Source organism: Cibotium barometz, chromosome 41, assembly GCF_041138505.1.
Source record: "Cibotium barometz isolate CiBa-2024 chromosome 41, ASM4113850v1, whole genome shotgun sequence".
Classification (NCBI taxonomy): domain Eukaryota; kingdom Viridiplantae; phylum Streptophyta; class Polypodiopsida; order Cyatheales; family Cibotiaceae; genus Cibotium; species Cibotium barometz.
Window position 1 is genome coordinate 45573590 of NC_141086.1, and position 23638 is coordinate 45597227.

At 42.7% G+C, this 23638-nt stretch overlaps 1 protein-coding gene across 1 annotated transcript; it reads left to right on the top strand.

The window, feature by feature from the left end:
* Positions 1-20195: 20195 nt before the first annotated feature.
* On the top strand, positions 20196-23026 carry LOC147614998 (uncharacterized). The gene has a single exon (XM_086780276.1). It carries the CDS (start codon positions 21316-21318, stop codon positions 22435-22437), a length of 1122 nt encoding a protein of 373 aa, XP_086636402.1. The 5' UTR covers positions 20196-21315; the 3' UTR covers positions 22438-23026.
* Positions 23027-23638: the final 612 nt, after the last annotated feature.

Here is a 23638-nt window from a genome sequence, read left to right on the forward strand (position 1 = left end):
CATTATTATGCTTGGGAAGCTTTTAGTCTCCTTTTGCATGTTGGGTTCATTGTTACCTCTCTTTTCATCTCTTCTAGTATTTGTACTAATTAAACTTTTATCTATAACTTACCAACTCACCTGGCTCTTCATAAACCGGGGGGGAGGGGGGTGAGTGTTGCAATTATGAGTATAAATACATAATTATATAGTAGGAATTGAATACATAATGTTAAAAATAAATAAATAAATAAAAATTAAACTAAAGTTTTTACATTTCTCAAAGACTAAGAAAACCTAAATGATAAAAAAGAGTTGATTTTAAAATTTAAAAAATATAGCTAAAATTAAGAAGCAATTTAGAATAATAACTTCTTATGTTCAATTTCCATATCTCCCAAGGCAAAACTCCCATTATAAGATCCATCACAAAAATTTAACCATATTATTTTGAGGATTCATTAAAAAAAAAATAGATTGCTTAAATGATAAGGATGTGGTTGCCAAAATTCCAACGGCCTATTCCCAATGACTAGAGAAATTGTTGGAAGTTTAACTCTAATAAAAGGTAAATTAAAGGGTATGTGAGAGGTTTAGGATAATTTTTTGTTACTTTAAAATGCACATAGATAAGGATGTGGTTCCTAAACTTCTGATAACCTATTTCCAATGATAAGATCAAATGGTGGAAGTTTAACTTTAACAATAAGTAAAGCTAAGGATTTGAGTCTGAAAACCTTACTATTGATTTAAAGCACATGCAAATTTCCTACCCTTCTCCTTCTTCACTCCACCTATCCTTTTGTATCCTTTGATACTTATTATGAGCTTCAAAGCATCCATGCTCAATAGCACTTTGTGGCTTTCGACTATGGCCGACGAGCCTAACTTTAATTTTTTCAAGATATTAAAATATGCACCAACCTTGTAAATGCTCCAATCAACAATTTATAGTGCTAGCCCTTGGCATTCCACATGACCATGAATGAATGATAACAAAATAAAAATATGGTTATCCTTCATTCACTCCACATTACATACCTTTCCACACATGAATTTATATTTTTTAAACTAACTTTATAACCAAGAAATCTAGCAACAAAGAAAAGACATTCGGATTTTGTTTATTTGAGGCTTCATTTACAGTTGTGATAGAAAAGATATCTTTTTGTAGTTCCTTCTTGAGCCACACCCAAAAACTCCTAATATGTTGAGAAAGGAAGGGAGTTGCTCAAGGAACTCCTTGTTACCTCAATCTGTACTCATTTGCTGCTCAAATGAAAGCAAGCATGCACAAATCACTCATCCTAATCCCTCTACTTAGAGCATTAGATCCCCCGTCAATCCTCCATAAAACCCTTCCATAAACCATTGCGAAGCTTGCAAGCTTGAATCCACTCCCTGCTCCTAATCTAAGCATCTACAAGCTACTTAAATGAAAGCAAGCATGCACAAGATCTCTCATCACACAAGCAATCCATCACCACATGCATACACACAAGCACAAGAAAGAAGGCAGAAGCTTTAGAGAAGAAGGAAGAATCTTGTTCACTAGAATATGTTATGTCCTTCATAGTATGATAAGTCACTTATATACAAAGGGCTTTGTGTGGCCACGTAACACTTATGCGGTCCCCAAACTAAACTCTCATATATATATAAGCCTTATATGGTTGGCCTTCGATTAAAAAAGTGGAGACATAATGACCACTTAAGCTAAGGTGGGAAACTACAAAAGTGTGATTGAGTATGGATTGAAGTAGCATCCCCCTTGCCTAGACTTGCATCTATCCTTGAAAGCTTCATCACTGTTGAAATATACAAGTGAATAGGGTGTGTGCGGGAACAAGCCCTTGGTTAGAGGCTGTAAAAGAGAATCTATAAATGTGAGAGAACCTGTGAAAAGGTGAGAAGAATCTACTGGGAGAGAATAAAGGGTAGCATGAGAAGATTTAGGAAGTGTGGAGATATTCTGGGAGAGGTGGAGAGAATCAAGCAAAAGAGGTGGAGTGAATCAAGGAGAAATCAGTGGGATTAGATGCTTGGATGTAAACTCTATAAATTGAGGCATTGGCCTAATGAGAATTTGCTGGTTTTTTATTATCCATGCCTACATTAAGCTATTAGTTAATTACTCACTAATCATGTCTTAATTATCATCTAATCACTTTGTTAATGATGTTGATTCTAGTATTTGATCCACCATAGCTCATCATATTGCTATAATTTTAACATGGTATCAGAGCCAAGCCTAGAATCCATCAAGTTTATGAGCCCATTATCTAGTTAATTAGGATTAGTAGATAATTAAGAAATAATCAAATTTTTAGTTATTTTCAAGAAGCCTTCTATACCCCCAGCTGGTGGAGGAGCTCTATCTCCTTGCACACATCAAATTAGGCCCATTGCTTCTAGCCCAACATAGCGAACTCATCTGTGCTCCAGCCAGTTGAATCAGCGCAGCAAACCGCCCACACAAGCTCCCAATTTTCGCAGATTTGCAGGTGTCGTTTTTCAGAAGGGAATTTGAGATTTCTTCTTCATCAATTGCAATGACTCTAATTCCTCTTAGCCCCAGGTGTTTTCAAGCATGCTCTACAAGCTGGTGAAGTCAAAAATTGATTTGATCAAGTCTACAGTGAGATCCAAGCTCTTCATCAAATCTGCAGGTGACTTTGGTAAAACAGAGATTAAGCATTCAATGTTTGGTCAAATCTTGTGTTTCTTGGCTTAATCCTCTACTAGACTAATTGCTATTGATGGCCTTGAAAGCATTTGAGCTCATTTGAACTCTAAGGCCCCAGATTTGGCCCGCATACTCTATTTTTTACACTTAAAACAGAGGATTAATTTGCTAATCAATGATTAATCAATGCTAATTGCTGTATTTTGGTGCAATTGAGGGTTCAAATTAACCATTAGGTATCTGATACAAATCTCTATAACTTCAGATTGTAATTCGGAGTTGGTTTGATACTCCAACCATTCCGTACAAATTGGTTACCCTTGATTTAATGTAATTTCTGGTAAAATTATGCTGATAAATTTGTGGTAATCATCATTTTACATTTAACCCTTGGTTAATGCTTGCAAATCACACTCAAATTCAAGATTATTCACAGCCATAGTTCATTTGGGAATGTGCATAAGAATGAATGCTATACACATTATGTATTGGGCACATTACATCAGTGTAAAAATGGGATCAAACACTGCCCTTATCCAGAATAAGGCAAGAGGTAAGACCTCCCGCATAGATTTGGGTTTGCATTGCATAATGACACAAGATAAACATCAAAAGCCCAAAAGAACTGTTAAACAAACACTTAAACATGTTGCTCACATGGCGCAAGAAGACCTGACGGACAAGCTCATGGCCCCAGCAATGAAAGAAGAAGAACATCTCTTTCCAAGAGGAAGATCCACACCAAGAAGATCTAAAGGAAGCATTGAAGGAAGACATGGAAATGAGAAGAGAAGCTTCCACAAGAAGATCTAAAGGAAGCATTGAAGGAAGACATGGACACGAGAAGAGAAGCTGCCACAAGAGGAAGACATGGACGCGTGGAGAGAAGCTGCCACGACAAGAAGACTGAAGACAAGAGAAGATATGAGGCTCCAAAGAGTGAGGAGCCATGTGAAAATCTCTGAGAGAGAGAGAGAGAGAGAGACCCACAACCCAATGTAACCTGCCCCAACAAAGTAAAACCACCTCTGAGCCACTGATGATGTAGGCCACGTGGTAGATGTATGTGTGAGCACTTTAGTCAAGGTCACGGGCACTTGTAGTAAGCCTTGGACACATAGAGAGAGAGAGTGTCAAGGACTATGAGTTTAGGGACTTGAGGCACTGGTCGTGGACTATCAAGTAAGAGAGAAACTTGGTATAGGGTCCAGGTGTGCTAAGTTCACTTGAGGGGAGGTGTGCTAGGCAGTGGTCGCGGACTATCAAGTAAGAGGGAAACTTGGTATAGGGTCCAGGTGTGCTAGGAGTATTCACTGAGGTGTTGAAATATACAAGTGAATAGGGTGTGTGCGGGAACAAGCCCTTGGTTAGAGGCTGTAAAAGAGAATCTATAAATGTGAGAGAACCTGTGAAAAGGTGAGAAGAATCTACTGGGAGAGAATAAAGGGTAGCATGAGAAGATTTAGGAAGTGTGGAGATATTCTGGGAGAGGTGGAGAGAATCAAGCAAAAGAGGTGGAGTGAATCAAGGAGAAATCAGCGGGATTAGATGCTTGGATGTAAACTCTATAAATTGAGGCATTGGCCTAATGAGAATTTGTTGGTTTTTTATTATCCATGCCTACATTAAGCTATTAGTTAATTACTGTTACCATATTATAGTAGTGATGTGTGTGAACACACTTAGGACCGCCGGGGCACTTTTTCCCTCACTAGGAGGTTTTTTCCCCCGTGCATTGTATATACGCCCATTATCTTCTAGGGCTTGTTATCTTTCATTTTTGGCACTCATAATACACTACTGTGTTGTGCTCAAGCTTCCTCATCTTCTTGAAGTTGTGTGTGCATTCCTACAACCCTAATTCCAACAATTGGTATCAGACCAGGCTTCCTCCTCCCGGGCAGCATCACCGGCACCTGCCGCTTCATCTCCTCCGATTGCGACGAGGTTTCACGAGCGTCTGCAGGTTAGTATATGCCGTGGGCAAGCCCGTAGGGCTTGGTCGTTTCAGAATTTTGATCTGAAGTCATTTCGCCCTCCGTTTTTGCATTCCAAGTACTGCGCAGGCAAAATCGTCCTACTGTGCAGATTTTCTGTCAAGATTAAAATCTGCAGGACAGGTGCCCATTCGTCTGTTTTGGGCTGTGCTACATAGCACAGGTCGATTTTATACAGGTTTACCTCTTACAGACATCATTTACATCTAGTAGTACAGTCATTGGCCATGGCTGACAACAATGATGTATTCCGCATGTTGGCTGCTGAGGATAAGTTGGATGGCACCAACTATCCATTGTGAGCATATATGATGCGACATGTATTGGTAGCAAAGGGGTTATGGAACATTGTGCAGGGTATTGATGCACGTCCTATTGTGGCTGGGAATGCTGCAAACACATCAGAAACAGGTACTGTAGATGATGGTGCAGGCACAAGTGCTGTAGCAGCTGTTCGAGAACCACCACTTTCAGCAGAGCAGATTCGTTGGGATGGTAGAGATGCGCAGGCTCATGCCTTGATTGCGCTGTCTGTCAAACGTACCATTATCCCACATATTCGCTCCTGCAGGACTTCTAAGGATGCTTGGGATGTACTTGCCACATTGTATCAGGCAAGAAATGAGGCTCGTGTTGCTTACCTCCGAAAACAGTTGGAGAGTGAGCATATGAACGAAGGTGATTCTATGGATAGCTTTTTGACAAAGATCAAGGATTTCAAAGAGCAGCTCATTTCTACAGATGAAATCCTGTCAGACAGTTCACTTGTGCAGACTGTTTTGAATGGTCTACCAGATTCTTATCAGGGTTTTGCTTCCACTCTTTGCTTGATGATGAAAGGCAATCCCAATGCCTTATCATTTGAGGAGTTAGTTTCTGTTTTGCTGCAAGAAGACCAGTCAAGGCAAAACAAGAATATTATGCGTGTCGCAGATCAAGCTTTCGTTGCTAGTCAGAGAAGCGGGAAAGGTAAAGCTGGCTTTTCTTCTAGTAAGCAGAAATCTGCAAATGCTGCGCAACCAAAGAAGGAAGACAAAGATGAGAAGAAGGGTGACAAACAGAAGACATTTTGCAAGTACTGTAAGGGAAATAATCATGTCATCAAAGCGTGTCCTAAGCTGGCTGCGAAAGAGGCTAAGAAGAAAGAGGCTGGTATGGCTGTTGCAGATGCCTCTCCTTCTAACAATGAATCTGCTAATGTTGTGCAAGATACAGAATGGGCATTCAATGCGCAGTGCAGTTATGACCCATCTTTGCATGACACATGTATGTCTGCAGTAGATTCAGATGTATGGTACTTTGACAGTGGTGCCACTAAGCATATCACCTCGCAGCGCAGTTTATTCACTTTCCTTGAGTCTGCTCCCACAGGGAATACTGTCACTTGTGCCAATAACTCCTCTTATCCCGTTGAAGGAGTTGGACAGATTCTGCTGAATGTTGCAAATGGCAACACCTTTACACTTTTTGATGCATTGTATGTGCCAGGGATCAAAAAGAATCTGCTGTCAGTCTCCGCATTTGCCAAAACAGGTTTGGTTGTAAAATTTGTGGATGACAGATGTACTGTTCATGATCTCTCTTGTGGTGACATCATTGTAGCATCTGGTTCACTATGTCGAGGGCTGTATAAGCTCAATATGAATGGCAAATGTGTAGAGGATTCAGCATGTGCTATTATGGATACGCAGGCTATTTCAGATGCAAAACTGTGGCATGCACGTTTTGGTCATCTGAATTTTGCAAGTTTGCTGCGCCTGCAGAAATCTGAAATGGTGTCTTCTTTGCCTAAGCTTGAGGCACCTGTCAAGCATGTTTGTGAGGGCTGCATATTGGGTAAAATGCAGCGTGCTTCCTTTCCCAAAGATGGATCAGTGAGAGCTGAACGCAGATTGCAGCTTGTTCACAGTGATGTTTGTGGTCCCATGCAAACTCCATCATTTGGAAACTACCTTTACTTCGTGACTTTCATTGATGATTTTACCAGGCATGCATGGGTATATCCTTTGAAGGCAAAGTCCGAAGTGTTTTTGTGCTTCAAACAGTTTTTGGTTATGGCTGAAAATGTGTCAGAAAGTAAGATGGGCACCCTCCGTTCAGATCGAGGGGGGGAGTATATGTCTTCAGAATTTAATGCATTTCTGGCTGAGCGTGGGATAAAACACCAATGTACAGTGCCGTATACACCACAGCAAAATGGTGTGGCTGAGAGAAAAAACAGGTCTCTCATGGAAATGGCAAGATGTATGGTTAAGAGTCAAAGTCTACCACATGGTTTTTGGCTTGAGGCTGTCATGTGTGCCACTTATGTACTAAACAGGTGTCCCACCAAAGCATTACAGGTTGTCACTCCATATGAGGCTTGGCATAGCCGCAAGCCATCTGTTGGCCATTTACGTGTTTTTGGTTGCCTGGCATATGCATTAGTGCCTGTGCAACATCGCAGAAAATTGGATGACAAAGCTGTCAAATGTATTTTTGTTGCATATAGTGCTGAGAGCAAAGGCTATCGTTTGTATCATCCACAGACAAAGCGCATTTTGGTTAGCCGTGATGTTGTATTTGTGGAAGATGCAGTTCAGCCCTTGGTTTCATGTACTAAGGAGACAGATATCAGCTCACGTGATGTCTATGATACATTGTTGCCTCTTTTCAGTGGTGCACAGTCAAGTGCAATACCTCATGAGGCAGTTTTTCAGCCTATGCAGGTTTTAAATGATGGCACAGATCAGCCTATATCTGATGCAGATGTGCATGATGCACTTGAGGATGAGAGACAAGAGATTGAGGGCTCTAGGAATATGCCTAGATGGCTGGTGCAGACTTTGCGTGACAGCAAGTTGGATGCCCCTTTGTCTAGTCGCACTCGTTCTGGCTCTCATGGTGCCTCTTATGCGTCAGATTGTTATGCATTGGCTGTTTCTAGTATGTGCGATGAAAGTGAGCCTGTTTCATTTGATGAGGCACAAAGTTCAGAAAATTGGATGGCTGCTATGCAAGCAGAATACGATGCTATTATGAAGAATGGTACATGGTCTTTATGTGACTTGCCCCCTGGCAAGAAGGCCATTGGCACTAAGTGGGTATACAAATTGAAGCGTAAGCCTGATGGCACAGTGGATCGCCATAAGGCTAGGCTTGTTGCAAAAGGTTATGCTCAAGAGAAGGGCATTGATTTTGATGAGACTTTTGCTCCCACATGTCGTATGACCACTGTTCGTAGCATCTGTGCATTAGCAGCGCATAATGGTTGGAATGTACACCAGTTGGACATTAAAACTGCGTTTCTGAATGGGGATTTGCATGAAGAAGTTTATGTATTTCAGCCCCGTGGTTTTGTGCAGAAAGGCAAGGAAAAGAAAGTGTGCAGGTTGATCAAAGCATTGTATGGTCTAAAACAAGCACCACGTGCTTGGTATGAGAAGATACATGCTTACTTGTTAGCACATGGCTTTCAAAACAGTCCAACTGAGAGCACCCTATATGTAAAACGTGAGGGTGATGTACTTTTGGTCATTGTTGTTTATGTCGATGACATGCTGCTCACTGGTCCAAAAGAGGTGCATATTGCTGATTTCAAGGCTGATTTGAATGCAGCCTTTGAGATGTCAGATTTGGGCCTATTACATCATTATTTGGGCATTCAGTTTATGCAATGTGATGGAGGTACTGCTTTGTGTCAAACAAAGTATATTGAGACATTGTTGCAGCGCTTTGGACTTGAGGACTGCAAGCCTATTGCCACTCCTATGGAGACAGGTTTGCGTTTGAGTCTTCATGATGCTGGAGATGCATTCGATGTTGTTCTCTATCAGCAGGCTGTTGGATGTTTGATCTATGTTTGCATTTCGAGGCCTGACATTCAGTTTGCAGTCTCTCAGATGAGCAGATTTATGCATAGCCCAGGCATTAAGCATTGGCAGGCAGTGAAGCGTATCTTTCGCTATTTGAGTGGTACTCGGCATCTTGGGTTGTTTTATCCCAAGGGGGGATCATTGCCGCCAGATTTACATGCTTTTTCAGATTCTGACTGGGCTGGTTGTTATGACACACGCGTGTCCACGAGTGGTTTTTGCTTCATGCTTGGAAGCTCATGCATATCATGGTTGAGCAAGAAGCAGCCTACTGTGGCCACTTCTAGTTGTGAAGCTGAGTACAGGGCAGCTTTCACAGCTACGGTTGAGTGTGTGTGGCTCAGACGCCTTATGGCTGATTTGGGTGTTGGGCAGCCATCTGCCACCACCATCTTCACTGACAGTCAGAGCGCATTGGCAGTTGCGCGGAACCCAGTGTTCCATGCTCGTACGAAGCACATTGAGGTGCACTACCATTATGTCAGGGAGAGACTCTCTGCAGGAGAGATCAGTTTGGCTTATGTGCCAACACAGGATAACCTTGCAGACCTTTTCACAAAGGCTCTGCCTCGTGAGAAGTTCGAAGCTTTTCGCAAAGCTTTGGGCTTACTCCCTTTTGTGGATTCGTCCACATAGCTAGACACTTCCCTATACATGAGTGCTAGCTCTTGTTCACCGCATCACTCCAGGGGGGATTTGTTACCATATTATAGTAGTGATGTGTGTGAACACACTTAGGACCGCCGGGGCACTTTTTCCCTCACTAGGAGGTTTTTTCCCCCGTGCATTGTATATACGCCCATTATCTTCTAGGGCTTGTTATCTTTCATTTTTGGCACTCATAATACACTACTGTGTTGTGCTCAAGCTTCCTCATCTTCTTGAAGTTGTGTGTGCATTCCTGCAACCCTAATTCCAACAATTACTCACTAATCACATCTTAATTATCATTTGTTAATGATGTTGATTCTAGTATTTGATCCACCATAGCTCATCACATTGCTGTAATTTTAACAATCACATTACCAGTGGGGTAAGCAAAAAGTTACATTAGGCATCATGTCAGAGAAAGGGTTAAATAGGGTTTGCCGAAAGGGTTAATTATTATAGACATGTTGTATTGGAAGAATTATGTCATAAAACATTCTTCAAAGGTCCGCTGGTGAATGAGAGGGTAGGTACCAGAATTGCTCATAATAGCCATAGATTTTCTTGTAACTTTTATTGTTGGTGTAGCCGATGATGGCTTCACTTTTGTGATAGATGTGTCATTCCGTGACATCATCAAAGGCCTCCAAGCAAATGATGAGAGTGTGAAAGATCATATAAGGAACCTACATATGGAGGTCTTTAGAGTCTTTGTGATCGCCAACCAAGGAATGCATGACGGATCATCCAAATGCTTTGAGATTTCTTCATTGGGAGGTGGTGATGGCAGCTTTGGAAAGTTGATTAAGAAGGCATTGTTGTCTTTAGGCTCAAATAATTTCCTCCAAGGGTAGATTCTCTTCATTTGCATGTATTGTGGATTGATGCCCTTCTGAGTAGGTGCCTTGTGGTAAGCATTTTGGTAGGAGGCCCCCTGTGTAAACCAGGAAAGCCTCCAAGTAGGTTGATTTTCAATGGTAGCCTAAGTGAAGAAGTTTTCCTTGGATGGTTTGATGTAGCCAGCCGATAAGTGTGTTGAGCACATTCCACTACTGCCACCTGGACTCTTAAGTACTCTCTGAGCAAAGGGAGCTACATTTTATAGATCCGGGTGGTTGGTGCTTGAGGTCTATGGTGGGAAATGGCATATATAAGATTGTTGTATCTAAGGATGTCACCTTTATATATGGAGGAGGCTAAAGTTTGCTTCTCTTAATTGTGCTTTTATTCCTTGTATGAACTTTCTTCACCTTCCCTTTTTAACTATTTAAGGAGAAGGGTTTGCTAAGGAATGGGGGTTTCAGCCTAGGGATCTTCTTTTGTCCCCAGGCTGCAGTCCATAGTTGGTGATTTTCCTAATTCTTCTCCCGGAGGGTTGTGCAAGTTTGGTAGGTCGGGGAAATCCATCTAGACTGGTTGTTGCTTTGAGTTTTTGGCTTCCTATGCTCCTATGTTGGGTCTCGGGCCTTGATCTACAGTCTTCTTTTTCTCTTCAGTTGCCTCTTAGTTGCTTTGTTCTTTGGACACCAAATTGTTGGCCTTGGTCATAACGACCTCTCTCTGACTTTTTCTCTGTGCCTTGTTGGTTGTCAGCACCCTTGTCTGTTTCTAAATCTCCATCTTTGTCCTAGGTGTCATCCTTGTCGGCCCCCCTTGACCCTTGTTCATCCTTGTCTTTGTTTGTATTGTGGCTTCTCTTCATCTTCCTACTTTTGTTAGTTCTGCTTATCCTCATCATCTTCCAAACTATTGGATCCATCATGGCGCTTTGTGTTCTTTCCTTAATGTTCTATTTTATCTACGAGGTCCTCCAATTTTGCAATATCCTCATGTGGGATGATGGAGTGCAAATAGGCCACGTGTTTGGCACCAAAGAAGCATGCTTGTTCTTCTAGTTATAGCTTTAGCTATCAGGGCAGACTTTGATGTATAGTAAAAGGAATACATAGCTTTCCATATGAATTAACTCTTTATAAGCCTTTGCTACCAATGTCTTTCGATGACCTTCTAACCACATCAAGTCTGCTTGTACGTTTCCATTTTAAGGGGTGCTCTAACCTAATATTCTTATGATATTATCTCTATGCTTTCTTCTTCTAGCCCTAGTAGTTCTTTTTCAATGCCTAGGCCCCAACAAATTCTTGTGCCTAATGTTGCATATGGAAATGTTAGTGCTGTAATCATGCATCATCAGAATGCAAGTATGTCATTCTATGCAAGACACTAATGAGGGATTCATGAGCTTTCAATAACAAGGCCTCTATCCTAAGTGTTTTGTGGATGCATGATGTGCATATCTAATCTGTCATCATGCATGTGCATGAGTTAAAACAACAAAAGAGTGTCTAATGTAATTGTTAAGTCGCCCTAAAATGTTTCATGAGATTAAGTAAAGATCATGTGGTGCAAGAAGAGATATTATCATGGGTCCTCAGGTGATGGGTTGTACATTAGGCCAAGACACTTCAAAGTTTCCCTCTTAGTGACTCACTAGCCCCCCATCTAGAGATGTACCTAAGTGGCTTTCAAAATCTAGGCTTCTTCTTTTATGAATAATGTGTGGTTGTGAGGATCACTTTGCCACTCCCTCAACTTGACTTGGACTACTCTTATGCCTATCTCATCCTACATATGTGACTTGACTTGACATTTGTGCTTGCCCCTCTAGCACAAGCGTCTAGACCTTGAAAGTGTAGTAGAGAAGATGTAAGGTGCTTAGGGTTCATACTTGTGCTCATTTTGGCCTTTCACCACTCGACTCTTGACTCTTATGCCCTTGGTTACATCTTTGTATGAGTGGTTCTTTAGGTTCACCTTAATGTTACAATCATCTTGTTGAAGGTAGATGTCATCTCTCCCCAATCATGGATTAGCATAATATGACACATGAATGGCATCCAAGAATCCCATCATAACTTGTGGTTCTTTAGGTTCACCTTAATGTTACAATCATCTTGTTGAAGGTAGATGTCATCTCTCCCCAATCATGGATTAGCATAATATGACACATGAATGGCATCCAAGAATCCCATCATAACTTGTGGGCCTTCCAAAGTCAACAATGGCAAATGTGTGCTAATAAGCTAGGCCACATGACATTACTTCTACCTCTTTGAAGATTCCTATTGGTATTCCTAGATTACCATTTACAAGTTTTAAGATGATCTTTGAAGGTTTGAGGGGCTTTCATCCCCATCTTTGCCATATATATGGCATTCATGCCGTCACCTTCGTCGAAGTACTTCCCCACTACATTGACTAGTACATACTTGTACATCATTCGTGGGTTCTCTTCATCATCTTGGTAATTCTCATTACTATCTCCTATAATGTCTTGAGCTATTTTCTCTAGACATCTTTCCATGCTTCAAGCTTCCATGTTAAGTATTCAGCCATTGTGATAGCCACAAGAGTAGAGAGGATTTCTCTCAAGGCTCCTACCTCTTCCTTGTGTTTAGGCCTTATTGAAGGCACATTGGCTATGGTCATTGACTCATTATTGGAACCCATGTACGAAGACATGGTTTGTAAAGAGTTACATTTTGAATTTTGCATCACCCATGTCTAGTTGGATAGGTTACCTTGTGAATTTTGCGACACCCATGCCTAGTTGGATAGGTTCCCTTTTGAATTTTCTCCCATCTTGAATTCTCTGAGTGCAAGTTGACTCTCATGAATCGTAATTCTCTGAGCGTACGTTGCCTCTCATGAATCATTCACTCCGCCTCAGGATATGGTCATGTGCTCTCAAGTTCTCATCATGTTTTGGCTCTAAAGGCTCGTCATGGATTTCCTTCTCAATTTCTTGTTCTTTTAGAGCTTCTTGAGTTTTCGATGGCTCTCTTGAGTGGTAATTTAGTGGTAGATTTTTTTTATGATCGCTTGGTAGATACATTTCCATTATGGGATGCTTCGAAGGCCAACTCTAATGGTCTTTATTTTAAGATATTTGGTGGAAGCAAGGAGATTGATCCTACATGTCCCTCTATTTCTAGCCAGATTTATTGCACCACTTCATGTGGCTTGTTCAATCTTGTGATCTTCTCTCTTGGTTTAGGGTATTCTTGCAATTTATTTGGAAGGGATTCATCATACTTCGGTCTTGGTTGTAATGTCCTTCCATTTCCATCTTGGCCATTTCCAAGAGTTCCCCCTTCATGTCTATTAAGATAGATCCATCACTGCTTTTTTACCTTGTTCTTCATCAAGAGTGATTTGGATTGGAGGTTCTAGATGTCTTTAGTTTCTATATAGCTCGGATCATCTCTAGGATATCTGGTTTATTTGGATCTCTCATCTCTAGGATCTTTGGTCTATTTGGGTTTCTCATCCCTATGGACTTGCAAAGCTCTCCTAGATTTCTCCCTTAGTTCTTTTGTTCAATCTGTAAGGATGGGCCTGTTGAGGTTATTTAAGCCCCATTCTTGAGTGGAGGAATCTAGAACATCCTCAACCTCTAGAAGGGTATTTGGGTCCTTCTCTCTAATTTCCTTACTATTTTCAAGACTTTGGGAAGTCTTAGTTTAATTAGTTCAATTTCTAGCTCTTTTGAGAGTTCTTTAGCCTTTCCCTTGCTACAATGCTACCTCACCTTTTCCCTTTGTTCCTTCTAGGATATTTTGAGGCTAAAGAAGTTGTGGATAGGGCTGCGTGATCTTGCAACTATTTGGCCTAAGCTCTTGTCACACAACATTGAACAGTACTTCCTTTTCTTTGTCAGAAGAAGCAGATGAACATGCAACACAGATGATTCCAAACCTTATTGAGGGTGTTGATGTGTTCATATGGAGTTGGAGTTGTTGGGCTCTTCTCCTTGAGTTGCTATTTTGATTATCTTAGATTGAGATATCCTCTTAGGTGGAGAATGTATACTAAGTTAACAAAATTTTTCGTGTTTCTAGGCTCATTTGCATGCTATAAGGTTTCTGCAGGCATCCCAAGGGAGTGTTAGTTTAAAATATTTGTATATGATTTTGGATTTTCTACACAACAACAACAACATTTAGTGTGCAGACAGTGTCGTCGTCATCTTTGACATCACATCTTCAAGTTTATCTTCAACAGCTTCTTCAACAACATCGTTAACATTATCATCGATTTTTGTATTGCTGCTAAGTATCATTTTTACACTCTACACTCTATAATTTTCCATACATTTTGTAGGTTTCCACCATCATCAATGATCTACTAATAACCATTACGGTTGCATTTAATGGGCATTGACAGTATCTAAAGGTAGTTGGGATATTTACATTATTATGTGTGTCACATTGATTGGTTATTTATAGGCAGAATAATAAGCAATGATGTATTTGGGATGCTTTTTGCTAAGGATAAGCTTGATGGGACCAGCCACCCATTGGGATATTCACACTATCCTATGTCATTGATTAGTTATTTATAGGCAGAATGGTAGGCAATGATGTATTGGGATGCTTTCTGTTGAGGATAAGCTTGATGGGATCAACTACCCATTGTGGTCCTATATGATGCACCATGTATTGGTCTCACCAAAGGGATTTGGAATATTGTTATTAAGGCACGCTCTGTCTCACCAGAACAATAGCATATCATAGGTACTTTGGATGGTGATACAAGTTATGATGTAACTATGGCATTGGCTTCCATGCCTCCGCATCTCCCACAGTAGAACAAGCTAGGTGAGATGCTAGGGATGCACATGCATATGCATTAGTGGCATTTTTAGTGAAAAGGAGAATTAATCTACATAATCGCTCATGTAAATCTATGAAACATGCTTGGGATGCACTTTTGATGCTTTACTAGGTGCATAATGAGGAGAGAGTGGCCTACTTGTGTAAGCAGTTAGAGTTTGAGCATATAAATGAGGGAGATTTAATGGATGAGTCCCTCACAAGGATTAAAGATCTTAGGGAGCAACATGCATATATTGATGAGGCCTATCTGGACAGTTCTTTGGTATCTATTGTTCTTACAGCTCTATCGAATTCATACGAGGGTTTTGCATCTACACTTCGGCGGCTCATGATGAAGAGTAACCCCAATGCCCTTACTTTTGATGAGTTGATTGTAGTGATCTTGTTAACCAAAATGGTTAACATTACTACTCCTATTTTTTTAATCAAAAGCGTTAACATTACTACTCCTATTTTTTTAATCAAAAGCGTTGATGCATTTCATGTAACTCATTTTTATGTAAAATTGTGCTAAGCGCTTCATGTAAAAAGATATGGGATGATTGAGCTTATAACATGTGTAGTTCCGGCCACCATGAGCTAGAAAGCCTAGGTATACATAGAGCTAGATAACTAGTTTTGGGCCCCCAATTGTCAAATTGGCCAGGCCGGCCATTGTAAAGTGAGCTCTTGTATATAAGTGATTTGACGATTAGCTGCCAATCGTCAAATTGGCGGCCATTGTAAAAAGTGATCTCTTGTATATAAGTGATTTGAAGAAATATGAAAAGGATACAATCCCATTATCACATTGGAGTTTTCTTCTTCACTCTTGTTCTCTTGTATGGTGATGGTGGTGAGCTTATGTGTTGATGTGCATGATTGCTTGCTTGATTGTGTGTGTATGCTTGTAGGTGTGATAATCTCTACCTTATCTCCATTCCCTTCTTCTCTTGCTTGATTGATTGTGTGTTTGTGCATGCTTTCTTACTTAATTGTGTGTGTGTTCTTGTAGGTTATGCTCTCTTCCTTCTCTCCATTCCCTTCTTCTTCTTCTTCTTCTTCTTCTCTCTCTCTCTCTCTCTCTCTCTCTCTCTCTCTCTCTCGCGCGCACATGTGAAGGCATAGAGGTAGAGGTTGAGCTTTCCATAGCTCCTTCCCTCCTTGATCCTTACCTAGCACATGGAAGCTCCACTTGGGTGACACAAGTGATGGTGGAGTGAGACCCTAGTGACTTCACATCGAGGAGTTAACCCTCATAGGGTTGGCTAAGTACATGCTCCCGAACTGACCCTTGCATCTTCTCTTATCTCCTTCTCCCCTCGTGCAAGGTGAATGCTTATTTTAGTGAACATCTTTGGCACATGTTGCTAGCGTGATAGCACTTTGCTTACGGTCTTTCACAATCTCTTCCTATGCTAGAGACTTATCTTGCCTGGATGGAATGCAAATCCACCAGTTGTATGAGCTTGGTATGAGTTGCTTGCTTTATTTTTGTTCTTTTTATTTTTCTTTGAACATTGTTAGAGTTGCAATGGAGCTTTGGGAGCAATAAGAGCTTCTTCAGAGGCTGCATTCTCTCTTTATACAATTTAGCTAAAAGAATATTTTATGATGGTATCATTACTTCATGGTAAATAATTTTGGCCTAATGTCTCGATTTATACAATTTAGCTAAAAGGATATTTTAGGATGGTCATGGTAGATAGTTTTGACCTAATATCTCAATTTATAAGTTTTGTGAAAAGTTTTTTGGGCTTGTTTTTTCTTAAGGCAAGGGTGTAAGGATGCATGGATATAGAATATGTAACGCTAGGGTGACTACTACACATTTATAGAAACTCACTACATTTTTTCAACATGTATGTGTAACGCGCTAGGGTAACTACTACACATTTATAGAAACTCACTACTACAATCTTTTAGCACCTTAAAGAAGTTAGATAAAGATCAGCCTACTATGTATATAAGGAGTACCTTACCATATGTAAATATATACACATTTGCTCACTAGAGACGTTCTTTACTTTGCCCACTACAATATAAGAGATCTACCCACCACTAGTACCAACTTTTTCTATCAATGTTTTTAAGGAGAGAGTTTTTTTCAAGCATGTGACCTTCTGGGCCTTAGTATTGTTGTCAGTATTTGCATGAGTATGGGAATTGGTAAAAGATGATGCATATCGACACTTTTACTGATGTACATATTGATTTTGGGAAATTTTAGAATCGATGCTTTTATTGATGATGGAAAAACTGAAACCTGAGAACAATTTCCTATTTCTCCTTTTCAATATTTTATTTTTGAAAACCCTATTCTCTTGCACAAGCCCTCTCAACCCTAAACCATGCAGATCTTCTCTCCTTTTCCCTCATTCTCTCAAGTACTACAAGTAGGTAAGAGTTTCCTATGTGTTAGGATTAGGGTTTTTCCATGTTTTTGTAGGGTTTTTTTATAGACTCTCTGATCCTTCTCTCCCTCTCTTCCCTTTCTACAAGTAAGTGTACTTGTTCTCCTTGTTCTTGTACTTGCTACATGTATATTATTTAAAAAAAAATTTAATTTGCTATATGATACTTGTTTTTTATGGGTTTTCTATGTTTTCTTAGGTTTAACACCACTACCAAGTTATCCACAGGTAAGAGACCATCTTTTACATCGTCTTTTCTTATCATGGTTATGGTTTTGTTGCACCCTCAGGTGCTTTGAAGTTTTTTTCATAAGGCTTGGAAGCATGCATGATCTCATAGCTTTCATAAGCATACATGCTCTCATGAGCTCCTATGCAAGAGAACATAAGGGCATGCATAAGCTCTCTTGCTATCTTCTTTGTATAATGTTTTCTTATTTATTCTTTATTTCTAGGTCTCTTTGTTGAAGCTTAGAAGCAAGGAATCTCTCCATGGGTAAATCTTAAACACACCATATTTTCTTATGATGCATCCCCGGGGTGCTATGGGAGCATTTATTTTATTTGTTTTATCTGAGTCCATGCAGCAAAATATGAAGAAGCTATACAGGTCGAGTGGAGGCCCATACCAATGGCAAAAAAGACAATTCTAGGGAAGACCCCATTCGATCGGTGGTGAAAGTTTTTCATCAGAAGACACGAGGACCGACAACAGGGGTTTGGATTTCTCAAAAGAAGAGGAAGAAAAATTAAAGAGGATGCAGAAGCATGCCACCCACTCCGATGATGTATACATCCCAAACCATACTCCTACAGAAACGTTCATAAGATTCAAAGAAACACTTGTCAGGGAAATTACTGCTTCTGGAGGAGCAGAAGCTCAAGCACCGAGCGTGCCAAGCATTGCACCCAGCAGCTCAATGGCAAGAGCACCACCTCGGTATCGCACAGGTGGAGATGGCGAACTTTAACTACCGGAGAGCTGTTGCTAAGAACAAAAGTCTTAGCATAAAAGGTCAATTGATCATTAAGGAAAGACACAAGGGAGATATGATGATAGACAGAAAAGAGTGATAGACACTCAGATAGAATGAATGTATGAAGGGTACATTCATTTCATCATGTTTCTATGTTACTCTCTGCACTATGTGGATTAAGCTTGCAGTGTCTGTTTTACTGAATATGTTGTGTATGTGTGGGAGAGTGAGTGAGATATTTAGTGGAGAGTGAGAGTGTCGAAGGTTTGCTCAATAGAGCGGGGTTTTGTGTGTCCCCGTGACCATTTTAGAGTTGGTGTTCATACCCAGAAACTCTAGTCAGTGTCTATCTTGCCATTCTCTGCTAGGCAGTGAGAAAACGCTACTGATGAGCAGTGTCTTATGCATGGACTCTGTGCATAGAGTCCACAGTTAAGACTATGCAAAAGAGACCATAAGTCTATTGTAGAGTCCGCAGTTAAGACTATGCAAAAAAGAGCATAAGTCTATTGCATAGTCAGTGTTGTTGTGCATAGACTCTATGATTAGACTCTTATGTATAGTCTTATGCATGGACTCTATAGCATAGTCACGCATGGACGTCCATAGTTAAGTCTATGCATAAGGCCTTCTCTATATGATTTAGATATAATGTATGCATGTTTTTTTTTCTAGATCTATGGACTCTCCTCCTAGACTGCGACCTAGTAATCCACAATATTCACGTAGGAAAAGATTCAAAACTTGTTCATGATCCTCTTCCCTAAGCAGCAAGAGGAAGCCTAGATCTTGGCACACCTAACCATCCTCTCACATGATAGATAGCCATGTGACTGACATAGGGACTTTGCACCATAGGTCTCGCCAAAGTGGTGGAAGTCGTCTCTCGATGTCATCTCATAGTAGCAGTATTATGGCATTGGCAATTGTGTGGTGGAGGTAGTGGTGGTGGTGGTGGGACCGATGCTCATACTCCACCACGTCATTTAGAGAGCTGGCACTACTTCGGTTCACGCCACTCTGCGCACTCATTGGGGGAGATTTCCCTAAATTTCTGCATGAGCGAGGAGATGGATGGGAAGACTCATCGTCCAAGAGTTTGGGAGGGGCAGATTCTCCTAAAATCTAGGATGGGATTCTAGTACCTTTTTCTTAGATTTTCCAATTTCACTCCAGATGTGTAAAGTCCCTTAGCCCAAGGCCCTAAAGGCTAAGCATAAAAGCATGAAAAGGCATCATTCGAAAGGCCATTGATACCGGTCCACGAGTTTGGGTCGGGGAGATCTTCCAAAAAATCCCGGGATTCTATAAACTTTTCTAGAATTTGCTGGTTGCATGTGTAAAGGCCCTTGGGCAAGGGCTAGCCCAAGGCCCTAAAGGCTAAGCTTAAGCATGAACTTCATTGAGAAGTAAGGCGTTGATTGAATAGTATTGATACTATTAAGATATAGTATATTATGGTCCAGACTCCACTGCAAATACGACGTGGCGAGGCGACGCGCCAGCGTGGAATTTCACGAGTGACACGCGGTCTCGGCGTGGAAGTCGCACGCGGCGCGCAAATGCGAGGTAGAGCCCACGTGGCATCTGGGTTCTGACTCCTGAGCATTGGTCGTGGCGGTAAAATCTCGCCCACGTCAGGACCGCGTCCATACAGTCAAATGATAGGGCGGTTAATGATGCCCGGCGGCCGGCCCCGCCTTACTATAAATAATAAAAGCTCTTAAATAAGACATTTCAAAATTTGAAATTGTTTATAGTAATATGTTGGAAAGGAAATGGCGGTGGTTGCCGTGCGCAACCTGGGGGCGGCGCGGTCCCGCACGTGGAAACGGACGGCCGCGTACGAAGCTCCAGGGCTGACGCGGAAAAGCTGAGCCTGTTGGGCGAGGCCATGTGGCAAGATGGGTGACGTGGGCCAATGGGCTATGATGGAAGCGTGTCAAAGGGTAAAAGGCCAGCCTGCTGGAAGTTGGAAGCGGGAGAGGGGTTTGCTAACTTCGCTCCGCTCAGTCATCCCAGTAAGTTAGGCTACAGGCGGCACCCTCTTCCCCCGCCGGCTATGTAGGCTATCAACACCATGGATAAGGCTATTTCTGCCAAAAATCGCCCCCGATAGCCAGGGCCCAGCTATTACATGTTCCACCACCACCGCCGCCGCCACCACCACCCCCATCGCCGAACACCGCATACTTGCGCACACTACTCATTCATTGCACTTCGTTTCACTTAAGCCATACCCAACACCTAAGACTAGAGACTGCGATATGCGCCCCCACCTAGGCTTCCTATCCGCATTCCAAGACCCCACCCACCCCCACCTTTGTTTCGGACCAATCGCCATTGAAACGACAAGACAACCCACCAGTTAGTTCTTGCCATAGCTCTTTCGGGATTGTAAAATTTTGTGAGATTGTGAGATGTCTCCAGACTCTTCCCCCCTTATCCACGGGCCACGGTATTTTACGTCTCTGTCCGGCTTCTTGGCCTTTGCTCTGCACCTTTGACTTGTGTGACCGTTGGCTTCGATCTAGGCTATCGTTGGGCTAACTTGATCGACTCAGGATGACCTGCAGCGGCCAACCTTGCGCCGTTACGACTCTTATCTGCCAACTTGCTGCTGCCAGTTACCGGTGGCTTAAGGATGCGAGCCAACTGGGGTGGGTTCATACGCTGTACTGTCATGGTACGTAGCCGCCTACTAGCACATGGCGGTGGCACCGTGGCAGTGTAGCTGCGTATGTAATCTGTGTGTGAAGAAGGGAGTCGGGACCCATTAGCTTAAGCTGGTGCGAGGAAAGCCACGTGATTCCGGCCCAGCACACACGTCGTGGCAAGCACACTCAACCGATCCGGTAACATCTACCGGGCCCGTACCAGCAGCGGCTTTAAGTTTTAACCAGCTGTAAGATTTTCAAGGCTTTCCCTCGCCCTTCGTCACTCTCTCCCTCCTCTCTCTACCCGCCATCGATATTTTGGCTTTTGCAAAACTACTGCAGCATCGTCATCAACAACAACAAAGTTAACAGCTGTTGCCTAAGCTATGGCGATGGCTTGAACGCCAGGCTTTTTCCTCAGCTTTACTGTCCTCTCCGCACCTTCCATGTCAAGAGAAGAAGGTCCAGGAGACAAGGGGCAAGGCGGTGCTGATTGTAAGAAATCATCTGCTGGCATCGAAGACACTACTGGCTTTGAAGATACTTCTGCCGAAGAAAATCATCAGAAGAAGCGATTAAAAGGGTTTCACCAGGCAGGCGGCATTGCTCAAGATAAGCTGGGGGATCAGGCCTGCACTGCCTTGCCTGCAGAAGAGAGATCAGACATCAGATTGAATCTAGACAGGTTGCTTGAAAAGGAGGCGGCTGAACATAGCAATCCGTTGCTCCGAAGGAGGCGAGAGGCTAAGAATGATGTGGTTGGCGGCTGTGTGGTTGCAGGTGGAGAAGCTGCAGAAAGGCCAGGCGCTGCAACGGGGGGCGAGGAGGGTTGGTGGGCGGCGGCCAAAGATGAGAGCGTCGCCGAAGATATGGTCGCATCGGAACGCCTGCGGGGGGTCGCTGGCGGTCTAAAGCTTTTCGGCGTGGAAATGAAGGCTGACGAGGGGGGTGGTAGCGCGGAGTCCAAGGAGGCGGATGGAGATAGTGCCAGCGGGAGCTCAGCCTGCGCGGCGGCGGGCGGCTCCGACAGCCGAAGATCATTCGAGTGCCAGTTCTGCGGGCGGGAGTTTGGCAGCTCGCAAGCGTTGGGCGGGCACCAGAACGCCCACAAGCGGGAGCGACAGCTGGCCAAGCGGGAGCGTCTCCAAGCCAGCCGCCTGGCCACAATGGCAGCTGCGGCAGCTGCTCACCACCCGCACCCACCGCCGGCCGCCGCCCAATACAACCTCCAGCGCCTGCCCGCGTCCACCCTCCTCTCTCCTCATTGCGCCCCCCTTATCCAGCACCACTCGCCTGCTGCCCCCTTTTATCTCTCCCCTATTCCCGTCTTTTCCCACCTTGCCAGCTACCCAACCCAGAGCCCGCCCACCATCATCCAGAATACGCCGTCGCATAATCTTCCGCCCAACATGATGCCCCCTCATTTCCTTCATCGCCCTCTGTCGCCGTCTCCGGCCCATCTCCGCCCGGCTCCTCCTCCTTTCAGGCCCCCTCCTCCAGCCACGTCGTCCCCGCCCGACGACCCCTCCCTCGACCTCAGCCTGGGACTCCGCCCATCGCAGCCTTAGCATCTGGCTGGCTTCCACGTCAGCATGCATCTTCAGCATCATGAGGGCTGCCATGTCAGAGTACGGTCTGCCATATCATGGAATCATTAGGATTCCCACGTCATCATGCTTCTGCACCGGTGCTCATCAAATGACCAGGAGGATTGCTGGGTCTCAGTGCTGCCAGGTCATCAAAATATTTCAGAATCAGGGTTTGCCACATCATCAAAATGAGAGCCGGAGGTGCCACATCTTCGAAAGACGCTCCAAAAAATCAGAGAAGTGCCAGGCTCTGCGTTGCCACGTCATTTTTATTAACCCTAAACTTTTTTTTGTAAAGTACAACAGAGAGCATCGGCCTTTATCGTTTTGATTTTTTTTTTCCCGTCTGAGCTGCAATAGCGTATACACGGAAGGACCGAGATGTTGTAGTAACAGATCATGAGAGTATAGCATGGAGAAGCATTTTTGTTGTTAACAAAAAGTATACAGAACGCCGTCATATATATTGTATCACTTTAGATATAGATTAGCTGCAGCGCGCAGCAGCAGCTGTAAGTTCAATTTTGAGCCGCTTCAAAAAAGCATTTATCGATGTGTATTTTTCTGCTTTTGGAAGACATCTCAAAGTAAAGCATTTTTTTTTTCTTTTTGAGTTGTACGCGCTTCACTGTCAAGGATTGCAAGCTTTGTTGTCTCTGTAGATATGAGAGAGAGAGAGAGAGAGAGAGAGAGAGAGAGAGCTCCCGGCTTAGGAAGCCAAAAAGGTTTACGCAGAAGGAAGAGAAAGAGAGAGACCTATTTGGAGCTCTTTATCTACATGGGTTTACGCAGAAGGAGAGAGCCTCCGCTTGGAGCTCACGCGAGCTATAGCTCCCTCATAGAGAGGGAGAACCATGGCTTTTCATGGCCATTCAAAACACGTCAGAGAGAAGCTGTCTCTTTTCAGGGCATTCGAAGCAGAGAGTGTTCTATTGAAGGGCTACGAAACTAGACAAAATATGCTTACACTTGGAAGTACGTCTGTATACTTGGAAGTACGTATACATATGCGTGCATGCGTGTGCAAGAGGTGTATATTTACTTGGCGTGCTTTTATCCTCTTGTTCAATACTAAGGTTTGAACTTTGGGTACTTGTATAGAGTAAGATTTGTTGGCATTTTGTGGAGTAAGATTTGTTGATGTGGCATTTTGTTTATATGTTAGCGGCTATTGCACATC